This window comes from Colossoma macropomum, unplaced genomic scaffold (genome assembly GCF_904425465.1).
Source record: "Colossoma macropomum unplaced genomic scaffold, Colossoma_macropomum, whole genome shotgun sequence".
In the NCBI taxonomy this organism is placed as follows: domain Eukaryota; kingdom Metazoa; phylum Chordata; class Actinopteri; order Characiformes; family Serrasalmidae; genus Colossoma; species Colossoma macropomum.
Window position 1 is genome coordinate 25,239,583 of NW_023494807.1, and position 22,406 is coordinate 25,261,988.

Below are 22,406 nucleotides of genomic sequence, written 5' to 3' on the forward strand. Positions count from 1 at the left end.
AGGTGAACCCATAGAATTTGCAGTCTATGTGCTTATTGCCGCAATAATACATAAGAGGGACTGCTATACCACGAGATATTGGCCTGGGTGTGCTGGTAAACCTGTTTTTGATGTTTATTACTAATTTTTGTGAAATTTATGACACAAAAACGAATTAACAACTATGTTTATTTACACTTCACAACGCAAAAACGTCAGGATAACCAAACTGGAAGCGTCATCTTCTCAGCTACGAACTTATTGGCTAATGGTTTGAGAGACACATTTTACGCATTCACACTTTGTTAAAAAGCAATATCATCAGCTACCAGCAGTTTCAGAACATGCTAGCAATGTCCATATAAAAATTAGATCACTTTTCTCCACCTCATGGATTGGTTTCTCCTCATCCATTTTTGGCTAGTTTACCAGTGTTTTGATGAAAGGTGGCCACAGTATTTAAAGCCGCTTTTCCACTCATGGTAACAGCTTGACTCGACTCGACTCACTTTGTTTGGTTTTCCACTGGGCAAATCTCTTTTTTTATTTTTGGTACTACCTCCATCATGCTTCCAAGCGAGCTGAGCCGATACCAAAAGGTGACGTAAAAAAAGCCACAGACTACTTATTAGTCGGAGAGAATCGCTAAACACATATGCTTTTGCTAGCTACCAGGTTAACATACCCTCTTGCGTCACCTTTGAGTAACCAGAGTCGTCTCGTTGTCTGAACTCTGATGTAGTATTTCTCAAACTCTCCTGTTTTTAGTCAGCAGACTGTTGTCTCGCCACCAGAGTAGCTGGTAACAAAAGTGAGTATAGTCCATCAAAAGTGCATCTGGTGTAAAACAACTTTGTTGATTAAAGGGATGTATTTTGGTTTTGTAGTTGTGACTTGTATGCAAAAGTTTCTATTTTATATTTTATGTTTTATTTTTTCCCCAATATGTTAAGCTCAGCAAATAAATAGAAATTGTGCCACTAACGTGCAGAAAAATGCCATATTGAAGCTTGTTCCCTGTAGAGGATGTGTTAACTTGCTACGTTTTTGTGAGATCTTCACCTACAGGCCCAAAAGTTAACACTGTGCCAATCAACCCCTGAGCCAGCCAACACCATTCTCCCCTAAGGAGGTGAGTGTGTAAGAATGAGGAGATATCTGAGTGTATAGGGTTGAGTGTGTAAGGATATGGAGGCAGTTTCTGGATCTGAGTTCTCCTCACTAGAAGGTCTTGGCCCACGGTCTGCTTCAGGTTGAGTGTGGTCATGTAGTGCTGAACCAGAGGAGAATTTCCCCACACATTGAACACACACTGCTTCAGCTCCACACACGCATACACTGCATGGGACTTAGGGGTTGATGGAGAGAAGGACAGAAGGAGAGATAGACATTAACCTGTGGACACAGCACGTATCACAGTGGATAACAAAAGCTACACAATGTACTGGCAAATGAAAGTGAATGTAAATTACTAACTAAATATGTAACTAAACATGTAATTAGTATGTATTTATGTAACAATTTAATTATAATTTACAAAATACTTCTCTCAGACTTAAATAGGTTCATGTAACTTATTAACTCCAGGAAAATCAGACACTTCGACAGATAATTTGCAGAGTTTACAGAGCTTCCCGCTGCACTGCTCACAGTCAAAGTCATGCAGGACAGGCACAGTCAATAAAGAGAATATTTATGACTTTATAGTAGTATATTTTGTTCTCTTAAATACATATAAATATTGCAAGTAACCCAATTCAAAACCCAACTGACACTGTAATGCATTACACTGTAATGTGTTACTTTACTACATTCACATATTAAAGCAAAAGACTTAAACAGATATTACTGGTATTAGGCCTTCGACTGATTTCTTTAAAGGTCATGAATGCTACTGACCTTTCTGGCTGATCTGTAGTTGACGTGGTCAGTAAGAGACTTTAGGTCAGTGCCTATGACGTCTTCTGTGACCCAGACAAAGATACAATACACACACAAAACACAGTTAAAGAGAATTGCTGTAATTCTTAGATGTGTTATGATTAACAATAAACAAACTGAATTCCAGGACTGCAGCTGTGTGTGTGTGTGTGTGTGTGTGTGTGTGTGTGTGTGTGTGTGTGTGAGTGAGAGAGAGAGAGAGAGAGAGAGGGCGAGGATGTGTTGAAAGAGCTTTGGCTTAGCAGCCTCACTCACCCTCACTAATGCTTTTGTGGCTTGGAATGGCCATGTTGTTCCTGGAGCAGATGATACTGGCCTCATTCACATCGCTAACACACCTCTGAAACCCACACAAACCTTTTATTAATGTGTGTACACTGTAACTGTTTAATATGAGTGGTGCTTTAGGTAGTATTTTACGCCTCTTATCACCTCCGACACATCGTCAGAACAAAACCTCGTATCTCTGACGCTTTATAGGAAAAAGAAAAACTGTAAAATGTACATTTTGTATTGTAAATTGTTTAACTGCACTTAGGTGCACTTTGTAGTTCTACAATTACAGACTGTAGTCCATCTGTTTCTCTGCATACTTTGTTAGCCCCCTTTTACCCTGTTCTTCAGTGGTCAGGACCCCCATGGACCCTCACAGAGCAGGTAGTATTTGGGTGGTGGATCATTCTCAGCACTGCAGTAACATTGATGTGGTGGTGGTGTGTTAGTGTGTATTGTGCTGGTCTGAGTGGATCAGACACAGCAGTGCTGCTGGAGTTTTTAAACACCTCAGTGTCGCTGCTGGACTGAGAATAGTCCACCAACCACAAATATCCAGCCAACAGCGTCTGTGGGCAGCGTCCTGTGAGCACTGATGAAGGACTAGAGGATGACCAACACAAACTGTGCAGCAGCAGATGAGCTATCGTCTCTGACTTTACATCTACAAGGTGGACTGACAAGGTAGGAGTGTCTAATAGAGTGGACAGTGAGTGGACACAGTGTTTAAAAACTCCAGCAGCGCTGCTGTGTCTGATCCACTCGTGGTCCACCACCCAAATAGTACCTGCTCTGTGAGGGTCCACTGAAGAACAGGGTAAAAGGGGGCTAACAAAGTATGCAGAGAAACAGATGGACTAAAGTCTGTAACTATAGAACTACAAAGTGCACCTATACAGTAAGTGGAGCTGATAAAATGGACAATGAGCATAGAAAGGTCATAATGTTATGCCTGATCGGTGTGTATATATATATATATATATATATATATATATATATATATATGTGTGTATATATGTGTGTGTGAAGTCACACCGCAATGATCTGTGGGAAATCCAATATATTGTTTGATTACAGTTAGAAGCAAATGAACTAACATCTTGCAAAATTCAGCTAGGCTTTGAAAAAATGGGACTTATAATGACCTAATGTCCTCATCAGATAAACAGCACTTAAAGCTTTCATCTCTGAGAGAGAGGAGAAAATCAAGCTGCTTCAGATCTGAAAACATCCACAAGTGTTTCTGTCCATCCTTCTACTGTGAGAAGACGACTCAGCGCTATGGGTCTGAAAGGACGTGTAGCTGTCGAGAACCCTCACTGAGAAAAGGAAGTAAACAAAGAAACTGCTGATGTTTGCAGAATAATGGACTGACCACCCCAGAGTCCAGACCTCAACATCACTGAATGTGTTTGGGATTACTTGGATGGTGAGAAGCAGAAAATGCAACCAACTTCTAAGACTGAACTTTGGAGGTGTGGAAAAATATCCCTGCAGATTTTCTCGAGAAACTGAAAGTGAGTCTCCTGAAAAGACTGGAAGCTGTAATAATGATGGACACACTAAATACTGAAATACTGGCTGTTGAGGCTTCTGAGTAATGTTTTATGCTTTTTTGTTGACAGTGAAAAACAAATAACTTGTCCATTATGGTAATTTTGAAGGAAATTAAAGTGGTTTTAAAGCGGTTTGTATAATACTGACCAATTTCTTTGGGCCTGTGAGACTGCCATGTTGATTGTGGATGGTGGGGTTAAATAATGAGGTGCTGGAGAACATACTGTCAGACAGAGTTAGAGTGGAGCCTGTTCAAGCACACACACACACACACACACAGACAAAAGCACAGGCATATACACAAGCACATATTCACATAAATACATACTTAGGCAAAGTCAAAGCTATGTTTACCACCAAAAAAAGGAAAAAATGGGAAAAAACCTTTAAGCGGCTTTAAGCTCTCATTCTCTAGAGGGGCTAATTTAAACTCCAGCGCCCCTACGATCCATCTCAAAGCTGAATGCAGCCCCGAATCGCTCCGGCATACATTACATCTTAGCACTAAAGCAACAATAAGCAAATCCGATGAATGCAGCAAGAAGATTTGAAAGCTCAATAAAGATTAAGGATTAAAGAGCAGAAGGAGGGGACATTTTATTCCCATTGTAGGGATTAGAGTCTTTTGGGGTAATGACCTACCACTCTCCTTCTGCCTTTTCTCACTCTCCGAGACGCCACTGGCCTCGTCTGGCTCCAGAGCTTCAAAGTCCCACGCCTTGTAGACTTCAGGAGCAGGACAGATCCCTACAGAAACACAGAGAGAGAGAGACTCATTTCCATAATAGCGTCTTTGATCCACATACTTGTGACCAATACTTCAATAGTTCACACAAGGACGATCCATTGTACCGATTTCCCTGCGACATGGCTGACAGATCTAAGCTTGGTTTATTGCTTCAAGACTATTTTAGACTCAAAAAGGGCAGCAGCGGTCAATAACTCAACAGCAGTAATCTGTGGCCACGGTTTTCTCTTCTCTGTCACTGTGACATTCTTAAAAAAAAAGGGAGAGAACTTTGCTGAAATTAAACCTGAAAAAGACTTAATTGAACACATATTGATAAAATATTAATGGAATACAGCACTTCGTACCCATATCCTACATTTTTCTTGTATTTTATCTTGAGGTCCTTGTATGGCTTTTGTGTGGCTTTATGTATCAAAAGCAGTCACAGTTTATTTTACATGACCATTTTCCAACATCTCTGTACCCCTTAGAAGCCAACAGGCTGTTTTTGTTACCGTGCCTTTAAGACTGATATATGTAAATAAGTTCTGTGATCTCTATTCTGATTGGCTGCCCTGTATCATGCTTCAATCAAAAGCAGTCCAGGCTAAAACAGTCATTTTAACTTCAGTGTAAGTGGGCGAGGCTAAACTGATGTATGCTGAATAGGCGGATGTATAAAAATGAGCCGGTTTTCATGACATCATAAGAACAGTGAATTCAAAATGGGCTAACGGGCTGTTTTTGCAGCTTGAGCAAATGGTACCTTTTATTTTTCACAGTATTTTTAAACTGTTCAATGCAATTCAGTCGTTAAGATGCAAACAAAGTAATTCAGACTGGTTTGATGTGAAATGCTGTGTTCTAGAGAAATACACCAAGTCAGAACTGTTGACAGTGGTGGTGGTGATAGGAACCAGATGGCTGAAGAGTTTAATGGCTCTAAAAGCTCCCTCACATATAGAGATTACATGAAATGGTTTCAAATGCACTGCCTGATGCCTGAGATATTGTTTATGACAGTTTTGAGAAGATTTTGGTCTAAAATGTATTTTAAAATCCATTTGTGAAGTAAGGCACAATAGTAGCTCCACCCATTCACATTGATGTTATAAACAGACGGTTCCTTTTTTTAATTGAGCACAATACAGGGCAGCCAATCAGAACAGAGGTCATTTACATATGTCAGTCTTAAAGGCACGGTAATAAAAACAGCCTGTTTAATTCTAAGAGATAAATTAAGGTTCTAAAATGGTCATGTAAAAAGAAATTGTGACTTTTTTGATGTATAGAGACATACAAATGTCAAAAGAGCAAAAAAGCTGCAGTTGCACCTCCTGTCCACTGGTAGGCGGTGAGGCACAGAGCAGTGAGGAAGGTCTGGTCGCGAAAGCCGCAGGACTGAGGGAAGCAGCAACAGAAGCAGCAGTAGAGTGTCTGACTCAGTGTGCTGGGAAAGTCCTGAAAAAAGACACCAAAGAACACTTTTCCTCACTGCCAATATCATCATCAACATCTACCAAACAATCCCCAAACTCTGCACTGTCCTCTACTGGGAATAAACTTGAACATGGCATTTTTTGCACATTTTGGTACACAATTTCTATTTTTAACAATGGAGTTACACCACACACACACACACAAATTTTCTAAGCTGCTTATCCTTCTGGGTCACGGGGGGAGTTATAATAAAGTTAATATCCAGAATATCTCATATTCCAGCATTAGTGATAAAATCTTATATATAGATATATAGCTTGACGCTTGTTGTAGTTTATTGTAACTAGATTATTAGAGTATGTTATATATAGTTATTATATAACTTCCAATTCATCCCAGATAAACTAAAATATTGAACAAACCATTAAAATGACCTAATGCTGTTTAAAATGATTAAATCCATACTGTAAGTTATTTATTATAAGACAACAAAACTTATTAAAGGTGCCATATCCTACAATTTCTTGCATTTTTTCCCACTTATGCCATGTGGGTCTATGTACCAAAACTAATTTGTAATTGAAATTCATTTTAAAGGACTTTTCTTTAGCTATTTAAGAACATTTGAAAACCCCAAGCCAAATTTAATGTTTTATTGGTCACATCTACTACATTAAACAGACGTAAATCTAACATTTTCTACAACTTTCAGTAAACAATTCCTATTTATTTGATGAGTTGAACAAATTGGAAAAAATAAAATGTATAATTTTTTCCATTTTAAATACAGCAAATAAACAGTAACTGTATTAAAATGTACAGAAGTGTGTTCTCAGTAGAGGGTTCGTTAACCTATTTTCACTTAGAAAATCAGCAGAACATATAATTTGACCAGGGGAGCACAAACCTTTGGCATATGATTATATATGTAATAGGGGTGCAATAGTACACCGTATACTGTCAAACTGTTCAGTACACCCCGTATGGTTCAACACAAACACATGAACTGCGGTATTATGATATGCCTGCTATTTTCTTATAATTTCCAAAACTTGTACACTGTACATTCAGATCCACAGTACATCTCTGGAGCCTATCAGTGCTCTGTATGCAAAGACAAGCTGGAGAAGAGAGGAGGAACTAAAAAACAAACATTCTATCAGCTCCAATGTGACAATGGTGAGCGCTAGTCAGACAGACAGAAGTTAAGGCCACCACACACCAGATGCGCCATGTATGGACCCCAGCGTCGGCACTCCGGGTCAACGTGCCATGGTGTTTGCCAGTCTTTTGGGTAAATTGACAAATGCTAATAATAAGTTACCTTAGCTAATGTTACTATCCTAGCCTTTTTGAGCTCGTATCTTTCAGCTTTAACACAGCCAGTTTGTGAAGAGGTAGTAAACGAGTGCCAAGCGTGATAAGTAATGCTGAACACTTTATTATATTCCGTTTATATCAGTATAGTATAAAAACAAACTTGAACCTGGCTATTTTCGGCTCTCCCTGCCGGCATTCTATAACAACGCTCTGCTGTGTGACGCTGCTCTATGTGACACGGCACATCCGGTGTGCAGTGGCCGTTACAATATGGCAGGTCTTTGGGCTCAAAACCTGTCAGAATCTGTGTGTTAATGCGTGTAACATAATTTCATGTAAACACGAAAATATTTGTTGTGTTAAAACACAAAATATTTGTGTGTTAACGTGTTGAAGATGCTAATTTTCAGTATTTGGATTTTGTTGCTGTTGGGAAACCTGTGTAAATCAAGATGCCTTACCGCCACCTACTGGTGTGGCGCTATTACTCAAACAACATACGGAACCAACAGACCAAATAATGGAAAAAACACAAGTTTTCAATTTACTTTAAAATACACTGATCAGGCATAACATTATGACCTATATGTCCTTGTTTCTATGCTCATTGTTCATTTTATCAGCTCCACTTACTATATAGGTGCACTTTGTAGTTCTACAGTTACAGACTGTAGTCCATCTGTTTCTCTGCATACTTTGTTAGCCCCCTTTTACCCTGTTCTTCAGTGGTCAGGACCCCCATGGACCCTCACAGAGCAGGTACTATTTGGGTACACATCAGTTACACTGATGTGGTGGTGGTGGGTTAGCATCTGAGTGCATCAGACACAGCAGTTATCTTCTTTAAAGTTACTATTTTGGAGATACAAGTCTTTCTCTGGACAGCAACATTGTGGCCTCTTTAAGATGGTGAGTGATTCTAAACCTCTGAACAGCAGTGCAAGCGTCAACATGTTTGGTCTCAAGCGATTAGAACTGGACTGAAGTAGGTTACATCGTCCTGATCTGGCCTTTACACCTGCATTTACACTTCTGAAATGTTGCTCATATCCTGAGATACTGTAGAGTATAAAGTGGGAGAGAGTAGTTTAGGCTACCCGGAGGAATGTGGTGCCACTGCGAGTGGAGAGGTTTTGGGTCAGAATACTGATGTAATTCTCCGCAATCCGGCAAAACAGACGATCCTGAGTTTTCCTGTCGGGCTGAGAAACAATAAGAGAGAGAGCAAGCGAGACAGCGTCAGAGAGAGAAAGGCAAGCCAGAGAGGGAGAGAAATAGAGATTGACTGTCAGTCAGAATGATAATTTAGGTCTAAACAGTTGCCGCAAGTGACTGTGCAGCAACTAAAGTGTAGGAAAACTGTCCCCTGGTGGCTCCCCCAAGGCCAGCTCCTCTGCACCTGACAGGCAGCCGTGCAGAGGTGGGGAAGATTTATTACCATATTGCTGATGCCCTTCCAATCATTTCAAATCTGGAAGGCATAAAGTTCCTCCATTTTTTAAATGAAAACCTTGACCTAAAAAAGAAAATCCAACTTTTTGTCGATTGTTATTCCAAAAAAACTCACCTGAAAGTTATGAAGGAAGAACCACCAGAATGAATCGATAACAAAGTGCTCCACGGTGGATGAGGAGAGAATGGTCTGGAAAGAAGCCTTCAAGCTGGGCTAAAACACACAGTTTATAACACATGATGTGCACAGCAAGACTCAAAACTACCATTCAAAATGTTGTATATCGCTGCTGTTGGAACAAAACCTCAATTTTTGTCATTTTCCAGTTTTTCGCATAATTTGAAAATGCCTGTTGTCCTCTATATTGTGTGTAGATTTCATGAAGAATGGACCAACATAAATGGCCAAAATATACTTGGAAAAACGTCTGGTTCCATGGACTCACATTGAAAGTAAAGTATGTTTTTTTCCTTCTCCTGGAAAGTTTCCATTTTGGAGATGTAAGGTTTTGTTCCGACAGCAGCGATATGTTCTATATGTATACAGCGATGAGCCAAAACATTACGGCCACTCAGAGATAAAGCGAATAATGTTGGTTATCTTGTAACAATGGCACATGTCAAGGATACAATAGCTGGTAAGCGAAGGTAAGGTTCTTGTAGTTGACGTGTTGGATGTGGGAAAAATGGGCAGCAGTGGTGAATATCTGCACCGACGAAAGAGTGGTGGGCACCGCAAAGTCTATCTCGTTTGGTCCGACCCAGCAGAAGGGCTACTGTGGCACAGAAATTATTAACGCTGTTCCGGGAGGAATGTGTCACAACACAGTGCATTGAACCCTGTTGCGTATGGGGTTGCACAGCTGCAAATGAGTTAAGAGTGCCCATGCTAACCCCTGTCCAATGTCAATAGAGCCTACAATGGGAATGCAAGCGTCAAACTCGGACCTGAGAGCAATGGAAGAAGGTCACCTGGTTTCGAAGAATCCCTTTTTCTTTTACATCAAATGGACAGTCAGCTACGTGTGCAGTGTTTACCAGGGGAAGTGATGGTACCAGGATGCACTGTGGGACAAGCTGGTGGAGGGATTGTGATGCTCTGGGCAATGTTCTGCTGGGAAATCCTGAGTCTGGGCAGGCAATCAATTTGACATGAGCCACCTACCTAAACATCATTACAGACCAGGTACACTCAACAGTATTCCCCGATGGCAGAGTAATGCAGGGTAATGCCACACTACACACATTGTTCAGGAATGGTTTGAGGAACCTGATGAAGACTTCAAGGTGCTGCCCTGGCCTTCCACAACCCCCAGACCTCAATCTGATCGAGAATCTGTGGATGTGCTGGATGTGCTGGAGGTTCACGAGTCCAAACAACGAGTTCATGCCTCATCAGTCAGTCAGAGCTGATTTGATAGCACTCAGATAGAGGATCAACAGCATATTAGGTCATAATGTTTTGGCTCATGAGTGTATAATCATATAATCTTCTCTATGTAGTCTGATCATGTCCTGCAATGACAATCTCAGTCACCTGAGGAACCGTTTCTCTTCTGTTTTTTTTTCTTTCATACCTCACTAAGGCATGAGCATCATGGTCACTGACATGCTTTTGACCACAATTTCCAACCCTATTTACTGATGTCTGTTCCTTAGATCTAAATGCAGATGTCACTTTGGTCACTGTGAAGTTGCACAGTCTTTGCCACTGAAGTTTTTGCCAACTGTGACCCAATAATGAAGACTTTTTCAAAGTCGCTTAGATCTTTTGCCATCTTCATCCAAAATCAAAGTCAACTGAGCCTCCTTAGCATTTTCATACAAGCCACAGAGTAAACTACCTATCTGGAAGTATCTGTACTTGTTACATTTCAGTAACGTTCATTACGTTTTCATTTGGAATTTTTTCCTTTTGGAATACAACTGGCCACTTTATTACAAACCCCTACCTTATACCTCCACATTGTTGGTGTACAATTAGCGGCTGTAGCCCATCAGTTGACACACAGTTTCTTTTGACGAACCCACTAGCCCTTCACCATCCAGGTATTGTCCTGTATTCTTACATTCCATAAGGTGTTGGGCAGCAAGCAACGACCCCAAAACATGCTGTCAAGAAGAAGTGCCAGCAGAGTTTTAGAACAGCTTGTCACTAGCCTTTCTCTATCATGTATACTACAAGCCAATTTGTTGTAATGTTAGTAAGAGAGAGGCTATTTAAGCTCAAAAAAGCAAAAATGGATCGCTAATAATTTGAAAAAAGTTTCTAACCAAATAAAGGTCAGTAAAAGCTGTGTAGAGTCCAGGGCTAATGAAGACTCAGAGGGCAATGCTACTGAAAACCACAGCAATGATGGAGAGGGAGCTCCAACGAATTGGCTGCATTATAGGCATACACCGTATACTGCAGGAAGACAAATTAGCAAAAACAGTGAGGACCACTGGGGTCAAGTGTGGATAACAAATTGTGCATGACAACAGACTACAGTCGGTAACTGTGCATATGTGGACTATTCTACTGGATTAGTTCTGCGGTCTCACAGTTAAACTATAAAAAAAAATTATTATGTATTCAGGCCTTACATATTTAATTATTATTACACACACACACACACACACACACACCACACACATATGTGTATACATATATATACACACATATATACGTACTACATTGCCAAAAGTATTCACTCGTCTGCCTTCACACGCATATGAACTTGACTGACATCCCATTCTTAATCCATAGGGTTTAACATGATGTCAGCCCACCCTTTGCAGCTATAACAGCTTCAACTCTTCTGGGAAGGCTTTCCACAAAGTTTAGGAGTGTGTTTATGGGAATTTTTGACCATTCTTCCAGAAGCGCATTTGTGAGGTCAGACACTCACAGAAGTGAGACTGTATGGCCACATGGTGAGCAGTTAGATTTTATTGTTTTGAAGTAAATGTGAAGAGATTGAAGTGTGATCAGAGTGTAACATTAAAAATTGTCACTACTGAAACATACTTTCTGCAATTAAGTACACTTTTTGTGTTTTAATGAAAATATTATGATTTTATGTGTGTCCAACTGAAATTTGCTAGTCATGTACTGGCTAGTGTTTTTGAGTTCTGCTCAAATTAGCTGCAATTGTCGCTACAGAAACAGTCACTACTGAAATGATTGTTAGAGATAAAATGGAATGTTTAATCATTTATTTTAATGAAATATAATTAAAATATATGGAGACTTTTGCCGGAATACAAACAGATTCTGAAAAATGATCCATGTAAAGTAAACCAATAAGCTGGGTGTTTCTAATAAAGAGGCCAGTACATGTAAAAGACTGTGACTGCTGATGGAGATTTCAGGCACCTTGTGCACTAGGTGGCGCTGTGCTTGTACAACGCGTGTGACGATGGTGGCGTATGCAGTATCATGAGGCAGAGGAACAGGAATGTCAGTGAATACAGGACACTGGTAAAGCTCCACCATCTTCATCCTCTCTCCTCTCTACACAAACACACAACCAGACATACACAGTGCATACAATGAATCCACTCAATAAAGTGACATGAGCTATATGAGGTACTTTTGTTCATTGTTGTAAATACTTGTTTATTTCATACCACATTAGCAAGTCTTTTTCAGACCATTTAAAGAGGAATTCGACCAATTAAAAAAAAAATCTGAATAATTCAGCCCTTGTAATGTAAACAGTCATTCAGAGTGGTTTGACATGAAATGGTTTGTTGTAGAGAAACTTACAAACTTTCTTTACAGTGGTGGTGATAGGAACCAGGAGTCACAATGTCAACAACACAAATATAGCTCTTTTATTTACTATCCAAAACCACCAGTGAAACCTACATGTGTCTGCTGAGTTTTATATGTAATGTTGATAATGGTAAAATAGTCATTAATCTGAAAAATTAACTTTTCTTTGGGGACTAATTTGCCTTACAATACCCTGCATGTACCCATCTGCCATGAATGGATTAAAATAAATCGATTGAAATACATTTTAAGCCAAATTATTACCACAACTATCTTTGAACAACGTCTCAGTCATCAGGCAGTGTATTCATAGACATTTAATGTAATAACTTTCTGTGAGGGAACTTTCAGAAGCATTAAACTCTTCAGGCATCTTTGACGTCCTCTGTCTTCAGACAAGTATTTCACATCAAAGCACTTTGAATGGCTTTGTTTACATCTCAACTATTTAATTACGTAGAATTTTTGAAAAATCAGTGGAGTTCCCCTTTAACATGTCAACACAGTTTGAGATAAGCATGTGATGGTATGTATGATGCTATCTGGAGTGTTAAGCTTTCATTACTTGTTAGCTATATTAGCCTCGTAGCTCCAGTGCAAAACTAAAGAAAACTTCAGACACCAAACATGTCTGATCAACCATATATAAGGCAAGGAGAAAATTCTGTACATTTGATTTTAAAGTACACTTTAAAATAGTAGTTTGAGTAGAATTTTTTTTTTAAAAATGTTGATTTAATCAGTACACCCTGAAAACATGCACACAGGTTAGGGAAGAGTCAGAATTTTCCCATTTTTGAATGATGGATTAGGCTTTTTGATACACACATTAGCTTCCCTCTAACATTATAGGTATTTACATAGAACAACGATGAGATGTCTGAATGCTATGCTCCACCAGGGGGCAGTGAAGGGCCTAAGTCTTAAAGCTTTTTCATGTTCAACATTAAAACACAGATACGGATACGGATGTAGCCTTCTGTCCGTACTCTGCGTTCATTTGGTCCATGTTTGTGCCTGTGAAAGCTTACAGATACGGACGAAATGGAGCAGCACCACCAGAAGCTGTTGGGGGGTTTGTAGCCAATACTTCACATGAGACACAACGCCAGTTTCTTTCATTGGTAACATAAGTGAAAAGAATTCTCCATCCACATGTCATCCACAAGTATTTAATGGCCACACAGACATTACAAAGTCTACAACCTTCCTCTTATATCAAAAACATGACCGTGAAACACCAGAGGGCGTCCGGGGGCAAGTCCACAATGAATGGGGTGAAGGGAGCTAAAAGGCTAAAAATGAAAAGTTAAAATAGTTTCTAATCACTTGACCAGAACTTTTCTTCAATTTTAGTATGTAGAAGGATGTATTTCACTAAAAAAGCAAAGAAAACTCACCTGTACGCTTCCTTTTTTCTACAACAAACAGGTTTTGGGCAGCAGGACGCTAACATTACTGCTACTGAGTGCTGATTGGTTGGCAAGCGGAGCAGCTCATTGGCTGTTTGCGCTCACTGACGTTATGAACATGCATGAGGCGCAGTTTTGAACTTCTATAACCCAAACTTAAAAGCATTCAAAAATTATTTTACAATAATCATTTTAATGTATAAAAGGTTTTAAAATTTCAACTCCAACTTTGATTTGATATTTTGTTGTGCTCAGGTTGAGCTGCAGACCTCAAACAATGTCCATCATGACACAAAACTACGATGATGGAATGCTTTGTTTTGTGGTCTTTTATGTTTAAAATACGGTTTCTTGTTTGAGTTAGGAAGTTTTATAGAATGACTACTTAGCTCATAAAATATAAAACACTAGATAATCTGTTTCTGTTAGCAGGACATTAGAGAGGACTGTAATTATGGTATTATTGGGGAAACCTGTGTTTTTAACACATTTTTTCTTTTTTTGTTAGTGTTTTCACTCTTCCTTTCTTTTGTTTTGTTTTTGTTTATAGAACATACCAATCAACAGTGTGAAAGCACTGCACATTTTAGCCGTTGTGTAAATCCGCACGTTAAATAAAAAGCACATTTTATAGGTTAATATAAATGAAAACAATCTGGGGGAGGACATCCTTAAACAATGACCTGTGCCGAGCCCCAGATCTTTACACGCCCAGCTAATGCCCCAGGAAAAATAGATGCATTTTAAAGACTTCAGATTCTTCTCTCTGTTTAAGTTTTCGTTACCCACAATAGATTTGTGCTCTTGGTCTTGGTTTAGATGATTTTGTAATAGTAAGATGCGTCACTTTCCACTGAAACATTTGGCTTACAAATTCGAATATCAAATTTGACAGCAATACCCATCCCAAAGGTACACACGCTTTGATAAAGACCTACATTTACAACAGCATAGAAATGACCGAATGTCACTGCCTTGTGTGCAAAGACTTCTGACCTTTTCTGTGGCCACTTTACTCTTGTGTGAGGTGAGCCAGGGAAGACTGGGCGGCTTCTCTGTCTTTTCTGCAGTGACAACACACACAGCAAAAAAGGTAACTCAGATTCTACAACAGTCTATGCACAACAATAAAAACAGTGATAAAGTGTCCTCAGTATTTTTATTGCATTAAATCAGAGCAATCCACAAATATCTAGAAGACAAGATTGTTGAGACAAGATTGAAATAACATCTGAAATTACAAATTTATGGCAGCATTTTCATCTATTCTTCACCTTTAATAGCATCATTGTTGTTTTATAAAGAATACGATCTAGCAAAGATGCAAAATCATAGATATCTGTTTTGTTTGTGGCACTGTCTTTTTGAGCAGGAATTTTTTTTACACTATAAACAGCCTCCTTTTATTGTGCATCCAATAATAAAGGCAGCACGGCTTCGTTTATACAGTCATAGGAAACACTGTAGAGCACAGAATGCTCCCTATTCCACATGATGATCTATTTTAGTGGCCCAGTTAGTCTGGGGGCAGATTTGAACAAGTTAAGGGAGACAAAGACAAAGTATCTACATGTATCACTGATGTTACGTTAGGTTTGATAGGGTTAAAAGCAATCTGATTGATCAATCTGATCGGGCTGGTCAATTTGATCAGTGCACTACACTATAAACTACTCATACACACCATCATCAGCTGTAGACTCAGGCTGGACGTTTCCACTGACACTGCTGATCTGAAACACACATTTACACACACAGTTGATATATGCCATAAGAATCTGATGTTTATAACCCAAAACATCCCAATATTTGATTCAGTTTTACATTATGATGTGATCTTCAATCAGTTGATCTTGTACTGTCAACATTTCCTGTGTTATAATTATGAGATAACAATGAAAATTTTCACATTTGCTCCACCTGTGGGTGCTGATGGAAATTAAACCACCAGCTTTGCATTAACTATAGACAGAAAAATGTGTGTGGGAGAAGAATAAGGCTTAGGTTTAGAAACATCTATGTACATAGAGTGTACAGTACATACTGTCACTGTCGGGACAAAACCTCATTACATTAAAGGGGAATTCAACCGATTTTTCTAAGTTTCTACATTATTAAATGATTAAGAATTACATCTCAACGATTGAATTTATGCAGAAATTTTTAAGTTACATTAAAAGTTAAGGATATTTTGCCCTCTCCTGTAAAAGCTTTTAAATGTTACCATTTTGGAGATTTGGAGTTTTTTTTCTGACTTTGACAATGTATAGATAATAAAATGGGACATATTTCCCCCTTCTCCAAAAAAACAACAAAAATCCAAGGTTTTTTCGACGTTCGACAGTTATCATTCTAGTCTTCACTCAACAGAAATCCTAACACAAAACTCAAAAAAATAAATGAGGAACGAAACATAAATAACTGAAGTGAAACAGACTTGAATAGAAGTAAAAGTATTTTCTTTTAATACTCAACAAAGTACAAATCCTTCAGAACTGTACTGTGGTACAATTTTAATGTACTGGATTTAATGTAGTGGATCTTGGCTGGCTGTAGAGAGTTAGTTGGGAAGGACTGTGAAGAAGAATGTGTTAGCTTACCTGCATGAGGTGGCCAGGCCTCGGCAGAAGGGGGAGATGGGATATCGCCTCGCTCAGTGTTGCCATGGTTCCCACCAAACATGCTAACACACACTGGGTTGAGGAAAATCATGTGTATACGCACACATACAGACACATCTTCACACATACACACATATTCATAGTCTTCAGCAGTCATTCCTCAGGATCCTCAGCCAGTCCATGTTTCTGCTCTAACTCAGCTCCAAACACACCTGAACCAGCTATTCAGAGCTCTGAAAGGCTTGTTTCAGGTGTGCTGGGAGTTGGGCTGAATCAAATATTTGACATTATTATTTGACAAATATTTCCGTTGACAATTTTTTGTTTATATTTTCAAAGTGATGTCCAACCTAGAGTGAGTTAATGACTCAAGCTGAAAGGGAGCAGCAATTCACTTACAGTGTCACACCTATGTGAGCAGATAGTGAAAGAAAAAGGACGATTATGGCTGAAGGTTTAATAAAAGGAGTCACATCTGGGTGCACTTTCTTAAAGTATTAACTAATTAGTTAATTAATTATGAATTAATTAAGTATTAACTTAAGACATATACACATAGTCATAATCCATGAAAAGACGTTACCTTCAACCACCTGAAAAGAAAACATGCTGAGGCAGCAGAGTGGTCAGTAAATAATCGGTCACCCTCCATGCAGGTGTTCTGTCAAACTGAACTACTGAGGATATACAGTTCACACTGTAAGTGATCTGTCAGAATGAGCTAAAGTTACTCTTACAAACATCACTAAAGCTTCTGATGCAGTACCAGCATTAATCACTAGAATATTCTAAATCGTATCAGTTTCTGTTAGAAGTATTTAGATTAGATTCGATTAGATTAGATTAGATTAGAGTGTGGACCGTCTGGGGTCCCTCAGGACTGGTTTGAGGACCACTGGTCTAGAGACATTTCAGCATGCACACTTGTGGGAGGACACTGACAGGTGCTTGTGCTGACTCCCGGAGGCTGTCCCGTCTCTTCTGTGCACTAAGTGGGTTCTCTTTCACATCCTCCTGATGCACCAGGACGCGCACACACAGCCGGTTCACCTCCTCCATCCAGGCCAGGAGCACCTAATCAACACAGCACTACTGTAGAATAAACAAAGCTCCAATCAATTACAGGGTGCATCTAATCAGTAGTAGAAGAAGTAGGCAACACAGATCCATCAGCCGAGTAAAAGCAGACAAAGACAGATAACACTGTTAAATCCAGAAAATTAGTATTAAAGGACATCCAAAGTAAAATGCTTCCAACATTTTTTTTTCCTGAGGCTGCCATCGTGCTCATGTTAACTCTCCAGTAAGCAGTCGTGTCAAAAAATTCCGAGTTACCACGAGAAACACGCATAATGATGTCACAAACTAATCGACTAATAAATTAGTCCAATTTGAACCAATTTGGTCGTTGTTTTTAGTCGACTAAGTCGATTAACTGTTGCACTCCTACTGTGAAGTTTGTATTGTATTGCACTGTATTTTATGTAATGCTGTAATGACGCATAATAATCCCAAATAGTACACATTTGTAACATGTGATGTTCCTAAAGTATGTGTAATTTACCAAATGTAGATTAGTGGAATCTAAATCTGGACGGTGTTGCTTCAGTTATTCTGGGCCATCAGAAATTACAGGGCACCATTATTATTCTAATGTCAGCTGATGTTTACAACTATGAGCTTACATCTAAATGAGTAAAGGGAAATACCATAAATAGACTTATTACATTACAGCAGTCATTTTAGAAGAAAACAGAAAATAGAGATTGGCTTTGTCATTTAGGGACTATAATGTTTGTCTTATAACACACTGTGCTTACAGTTATGGCGTTTGGCAGACGCTCTTATCCAGAGCGACTTACAGTTTGATCATTTTACACAGGTAGGTGAAGGTAGTGTTGGGAGTCTTGCCCAAGGACTCTTTCTGGTATAGTGTAGGGTGTTTGCTCAGGTAGAGATTGAACCCCAGGCTACAGCGTAGAAGGCAGAGGTATTACCCACTACACTATACCAACTATAAACGGTATAATATCTAATTGTTATAATATCTAACATAGCGTCCTCATAAAACACCAGAGGAATTACTGATTTTTCAAAAAATCTACATAATTAAATCATTAAAATGCAAAAGTCAGTGTGGTTTGATGTGAAATGAGAAAATTAGAGAAAGTGGTGGTGGTGAGAGGAACTAGATGTCCAAATCATATAACGTCTGTAAAAGCTACACACTTAAAAAAGATGGTTCTTCAAGGGTTCTATACAGAACCATGAACGCTAATAACTAAAGAGTTCTTTGCATCAGGAAAGGGTTCTTCAGATTGATGGAGGATGTGATGTAGATGGCTGTACATAGAGCCTTTTTGAAAAGGGTTCTATATAGCACCTATTGTTACAAGCTTGACATCCTAACAATAGATGAACTCTTTTATGTGCTCTATAGAACCCTTTTCAAAAAGGTTCTATATAGATACATCCACGACAGATTCTTCATCAATCTGAAGAAAATGTTCACAATGCAAAGAACCCTTTAGTTATGTGTATTTATGGTTCTGTATAGAACCATTTTCTTTACTAAAGAACGCTTGAAGAACCATCTTTTTTAAAAGTGTACTTCATAGAAAGTTCTTCCATGAAATTATGAATACTTTACCTGATGCCTGAAAAACTGACAATAGCTTTGACATACGTTTTAAGTCTAAAACATTTTTAAGTGTACATGCAGGACACTGTAAGGCAAAACAGTACCCAAAAATATATTTTTCAGTCAGTAAGTTCCTCTACAATGAACCACTTCACATCAAACCTCTCTGAATGACTGTGTTTACATCTCAACCATTTGATTAAGGAGAAGTTTTTAAAATCAGTAGAATTCCCCTTCAACACACTGCCCATACTGCCTAACCCACTGTTCCCTTAACACACTCTCTTCCTAATTTACATTTACATTTACAGCATTTAGAAGACGCTCTTATCCAGAGCGACTTACAAAAAGTGCTTTGTCTATCCAGAGAAAGTATCTTTGCTAGTTACCAATGGGTTAGAGAGAAAGTCAGTCCTGAGCTCAGATACTGCTAGAATCAGAAAGTCATTATTGACACCTAGAGAAAAAGGAACAGAGTTAAACACAGAGCAGTGCAATACAATACAATACATAAGTGCTGTACAATACTTTACAATCAATACTTAATTCAGTGCTCATTTAAGTGCTGTATAAAGAGATGCGTCTTCAGTCTGGCGGGTCAAGTCGAGCTGTGCTCGAAGGGCTCGTGGTACAGTTCGAGATTTCACCATTGCCATCGCGTAGGAAGGGGCTGGTCCATTTTTGGCTTTGTAAGCAAGCATAAGGGTTTTAAATCTGATGCGTGCAGCTACAGGAAGCCAGTGAAGGGAGCGCAGCAGTGGGGTGACGTGGCTGAACTTGGGGAGATTGAAGACGAGCCATGCTGCTTCCTAATAATGCCTAAAGAGGAAACTCTACATAATTCAATAGTTGAGATGTAAACAAAGTGATTCAGAGTGGTTTGGCATGAAATGCTCTGTTCTAGAGAAACTTGCCGAGACAGGTGATAGGAACCAGACATCTGACAAGTTTGATGCCTTCGAAAGCTCCTTCACAGAAATCTATTACATGAAACTGTTAGATATGTGCTGCCAGATGTCTGACACATTGTTTTATTATAGTTTTGTGATACAGTTTTGTCTCAACATGTATTTAAATCCATTCATTTTGAAGGAGTACATACATGCAGGGCATTGTATGGCAAAACAGTCCCCAAAGAAAATTCTTTTTTTTTAGATTAATTAATTTTACCATCATCTACATTATATATACAAACTCAGAAGACATGCATTGGCTCACTGGTGGTTTTGGATAGTACATAAAATGGCTATATTTGTGTTGTAGACATCATGACCCCTGGCTCCTATCGCCACCTCTGTAAAGTGTGAACCATTTCGCATCAAACCGCTCTGAATGACTCTCCTGACATCGCAACTGGACTTATTTATTCAGACATTTTGAAAAATTGGTGGAGTTCCCCCTTTAAGACAACGCGTTGAATCTTCGCCTCCTAGTACTGTGTATTTTAACTGAGTAAGTTCAAAGTCTTCGTACATTAAAAAGCACGTTAAAAGTGAATGTGCAGGACTCCGTTACTCCGCACTGTCGTTTCTGTAGCGATAAACTAAGAGAGACTGCAGAGGAAACTCAAGTCCACATCTTACCGAAGGCGCGTCCCCGATTCGCGCGCGTCCCGCTCTGTGAGTTTGTTTACAGAACGCGGAGCTCGTTGCTGCGGTAACCACGTGACGCGCCGAACCAGAGACACTTCAAAAGAAGAGCGCGGGAAAAGAGCGCTTGCGTTTACCTGTGTAGACTACATTAAGAAATTTTAATTATTATTTTTTAGTTATTTTTTAATTGGAGAGACGCGTGCACATGATGCCATACGTGACGTCAAAAGATAATAAAAATAATACATTTATCAAAAAATAATAGAATAGAAAAATGGAATGGAAATAAAAAAAACATTTTTACTCAGTTAGTACTTAGAACTCAAGAATAATTTTTTTCTATTTGATAAATCTACTTTTTGAACAGTGTTGGAGACTATTTGAAAAGATAGAAAGTGAACCATTCTGTGAAATATTTTCAGCCACTTTGCTCTAAAATAAATGACTGACCACTTCTAGTTAATACAGGATTGGGAAATTGAGGTTGGAAATACAGTAAATGTGTGAAAATTATTCTGAAATTCTTTAGAGTTAGTGAATTCAACTGTTGGAAAGTTCAATTCAGTTAATTCCAAGAGCGACCATTGAAAGAAATAAAACTTCCTTGGAGGAAAAAAAACTTGGAAAGAACTAAGACTCAAAAAGGTGAAATGATAATAATCAATGAATTAATCAATCAATCAATAAATAAATAATAATGAAGAGGTAAGAAACTTGGTACAGTGTGAAGCAGGTGTGAAATGTTTACGAGTGAGTAAACAGACACCAGCCCAAACAGTCCACAGAAGAGCAAGCCATGATGGACTTGTTACAGCGGCACCCATTGCTCACATAGGTATTCAGTTGTGCCCCCAGAGCTTGTCTAATCTCCATAGAAAAGCACTGGGATCATCTGGAGCACCTGCACATGAACTTAAGGCCACCATGCTCAATGCTAAGCATCAGCTAGAGAGGTATAAAGCCCCCCAGCATTCAGCAGGGTTCATATTGAGGGCAGGCAAAACAGACAAAATCAAACGGGCGTGGGGTTGAGGGGTGTTCTGTTTTATTCGCTTGAATAAAATTAGAATTTTCTGACTAAATGAATGTGCTGTCTTTTCGTCATGATTATCATTAGATTACAAACGGAAAACTCATTCAGTCTGAATTTATTACCTAATCATACAATCTAATGCACTGAGCCAAGTTGCTCTGGATTGAGAATGGAGAAGATTAAAGCTGCGATGGGTGGTGTTTACACTAGCCTGTTCCGGGCCATCATGCAATTACATATATTTTTGCACAACAACCAACATATGACTGTAATTTTACCCATTTGTACAGCAAACCGAATCATAATTTGGCTTTACTTCTTACTGAACCCACCAAACCTACCTGCTGATATATTTTTTCCTAGCAAAAGAATATTAGATAATATTTTAATTAATTAACTAAGAAAGGGCAGGCTATTAGAACTACTTGCTGTGTCTTATTGTCAGTAAAATGTATCTCTATTGATACAGATATGAAGTTAAATGACTCCTGCCTAGTAATACTTGTAAAGAAATACTCAGACTTTCTACCAGGGTATCTCCAAGACCACTGCTACAGTTCAAATCCTGGGTTTGTAAGCAGTGGAACTGCATTCTCTGGAGTAATGGTGCTCTATCCAATGCCTCTAAGATGAGAGCGGCCTTTAATCATCCAAC

At 38.9% G+C, this 22,406-nt stretch overlaps 1 protein-coding gene across 1 annotated transcript; it reads right to left on the reverse strand.

Annotated features, from left to right (window-relative positions):
- Nucleotides 1-1,018: 1,018 nt before the first annotated feature.
- Nucleotides 1,019-20,746, reverse strand: LOC118796899 (protein FAM227A-like). Its single transcript, XM_036556049.1, has 14 exons — nt 20,710-20,746; nt 17,424-17,577; nt 16,465-16,547; nt 15,549-15,597; nt 14,861-14,928; nt 12,051-12,188; nt 8,808-8,906; nt 8,338-8,442; nt 5,815-5,941; nt 4,393-4,497; nt 3,898-3,998; nt 2,176-2,260; nt 1,879-1,943; nt 1,019-1,327 (listed from the first exon to the last, which is right to left on the reverse strand). Exons 2-14 carry the CDS (start codon nt 17,542-17,544, stop codon nt 1,019-1,021), a joined length of 1,455 nt encoding a protein of 484 aa, XP_036411942.1. The 5' UTR covers nt 17,545-17,577; nt 20,710-20,746.
- Between the last annotated feature and the right edge of the window lie 1,660 nt (nt 20,747-22,406).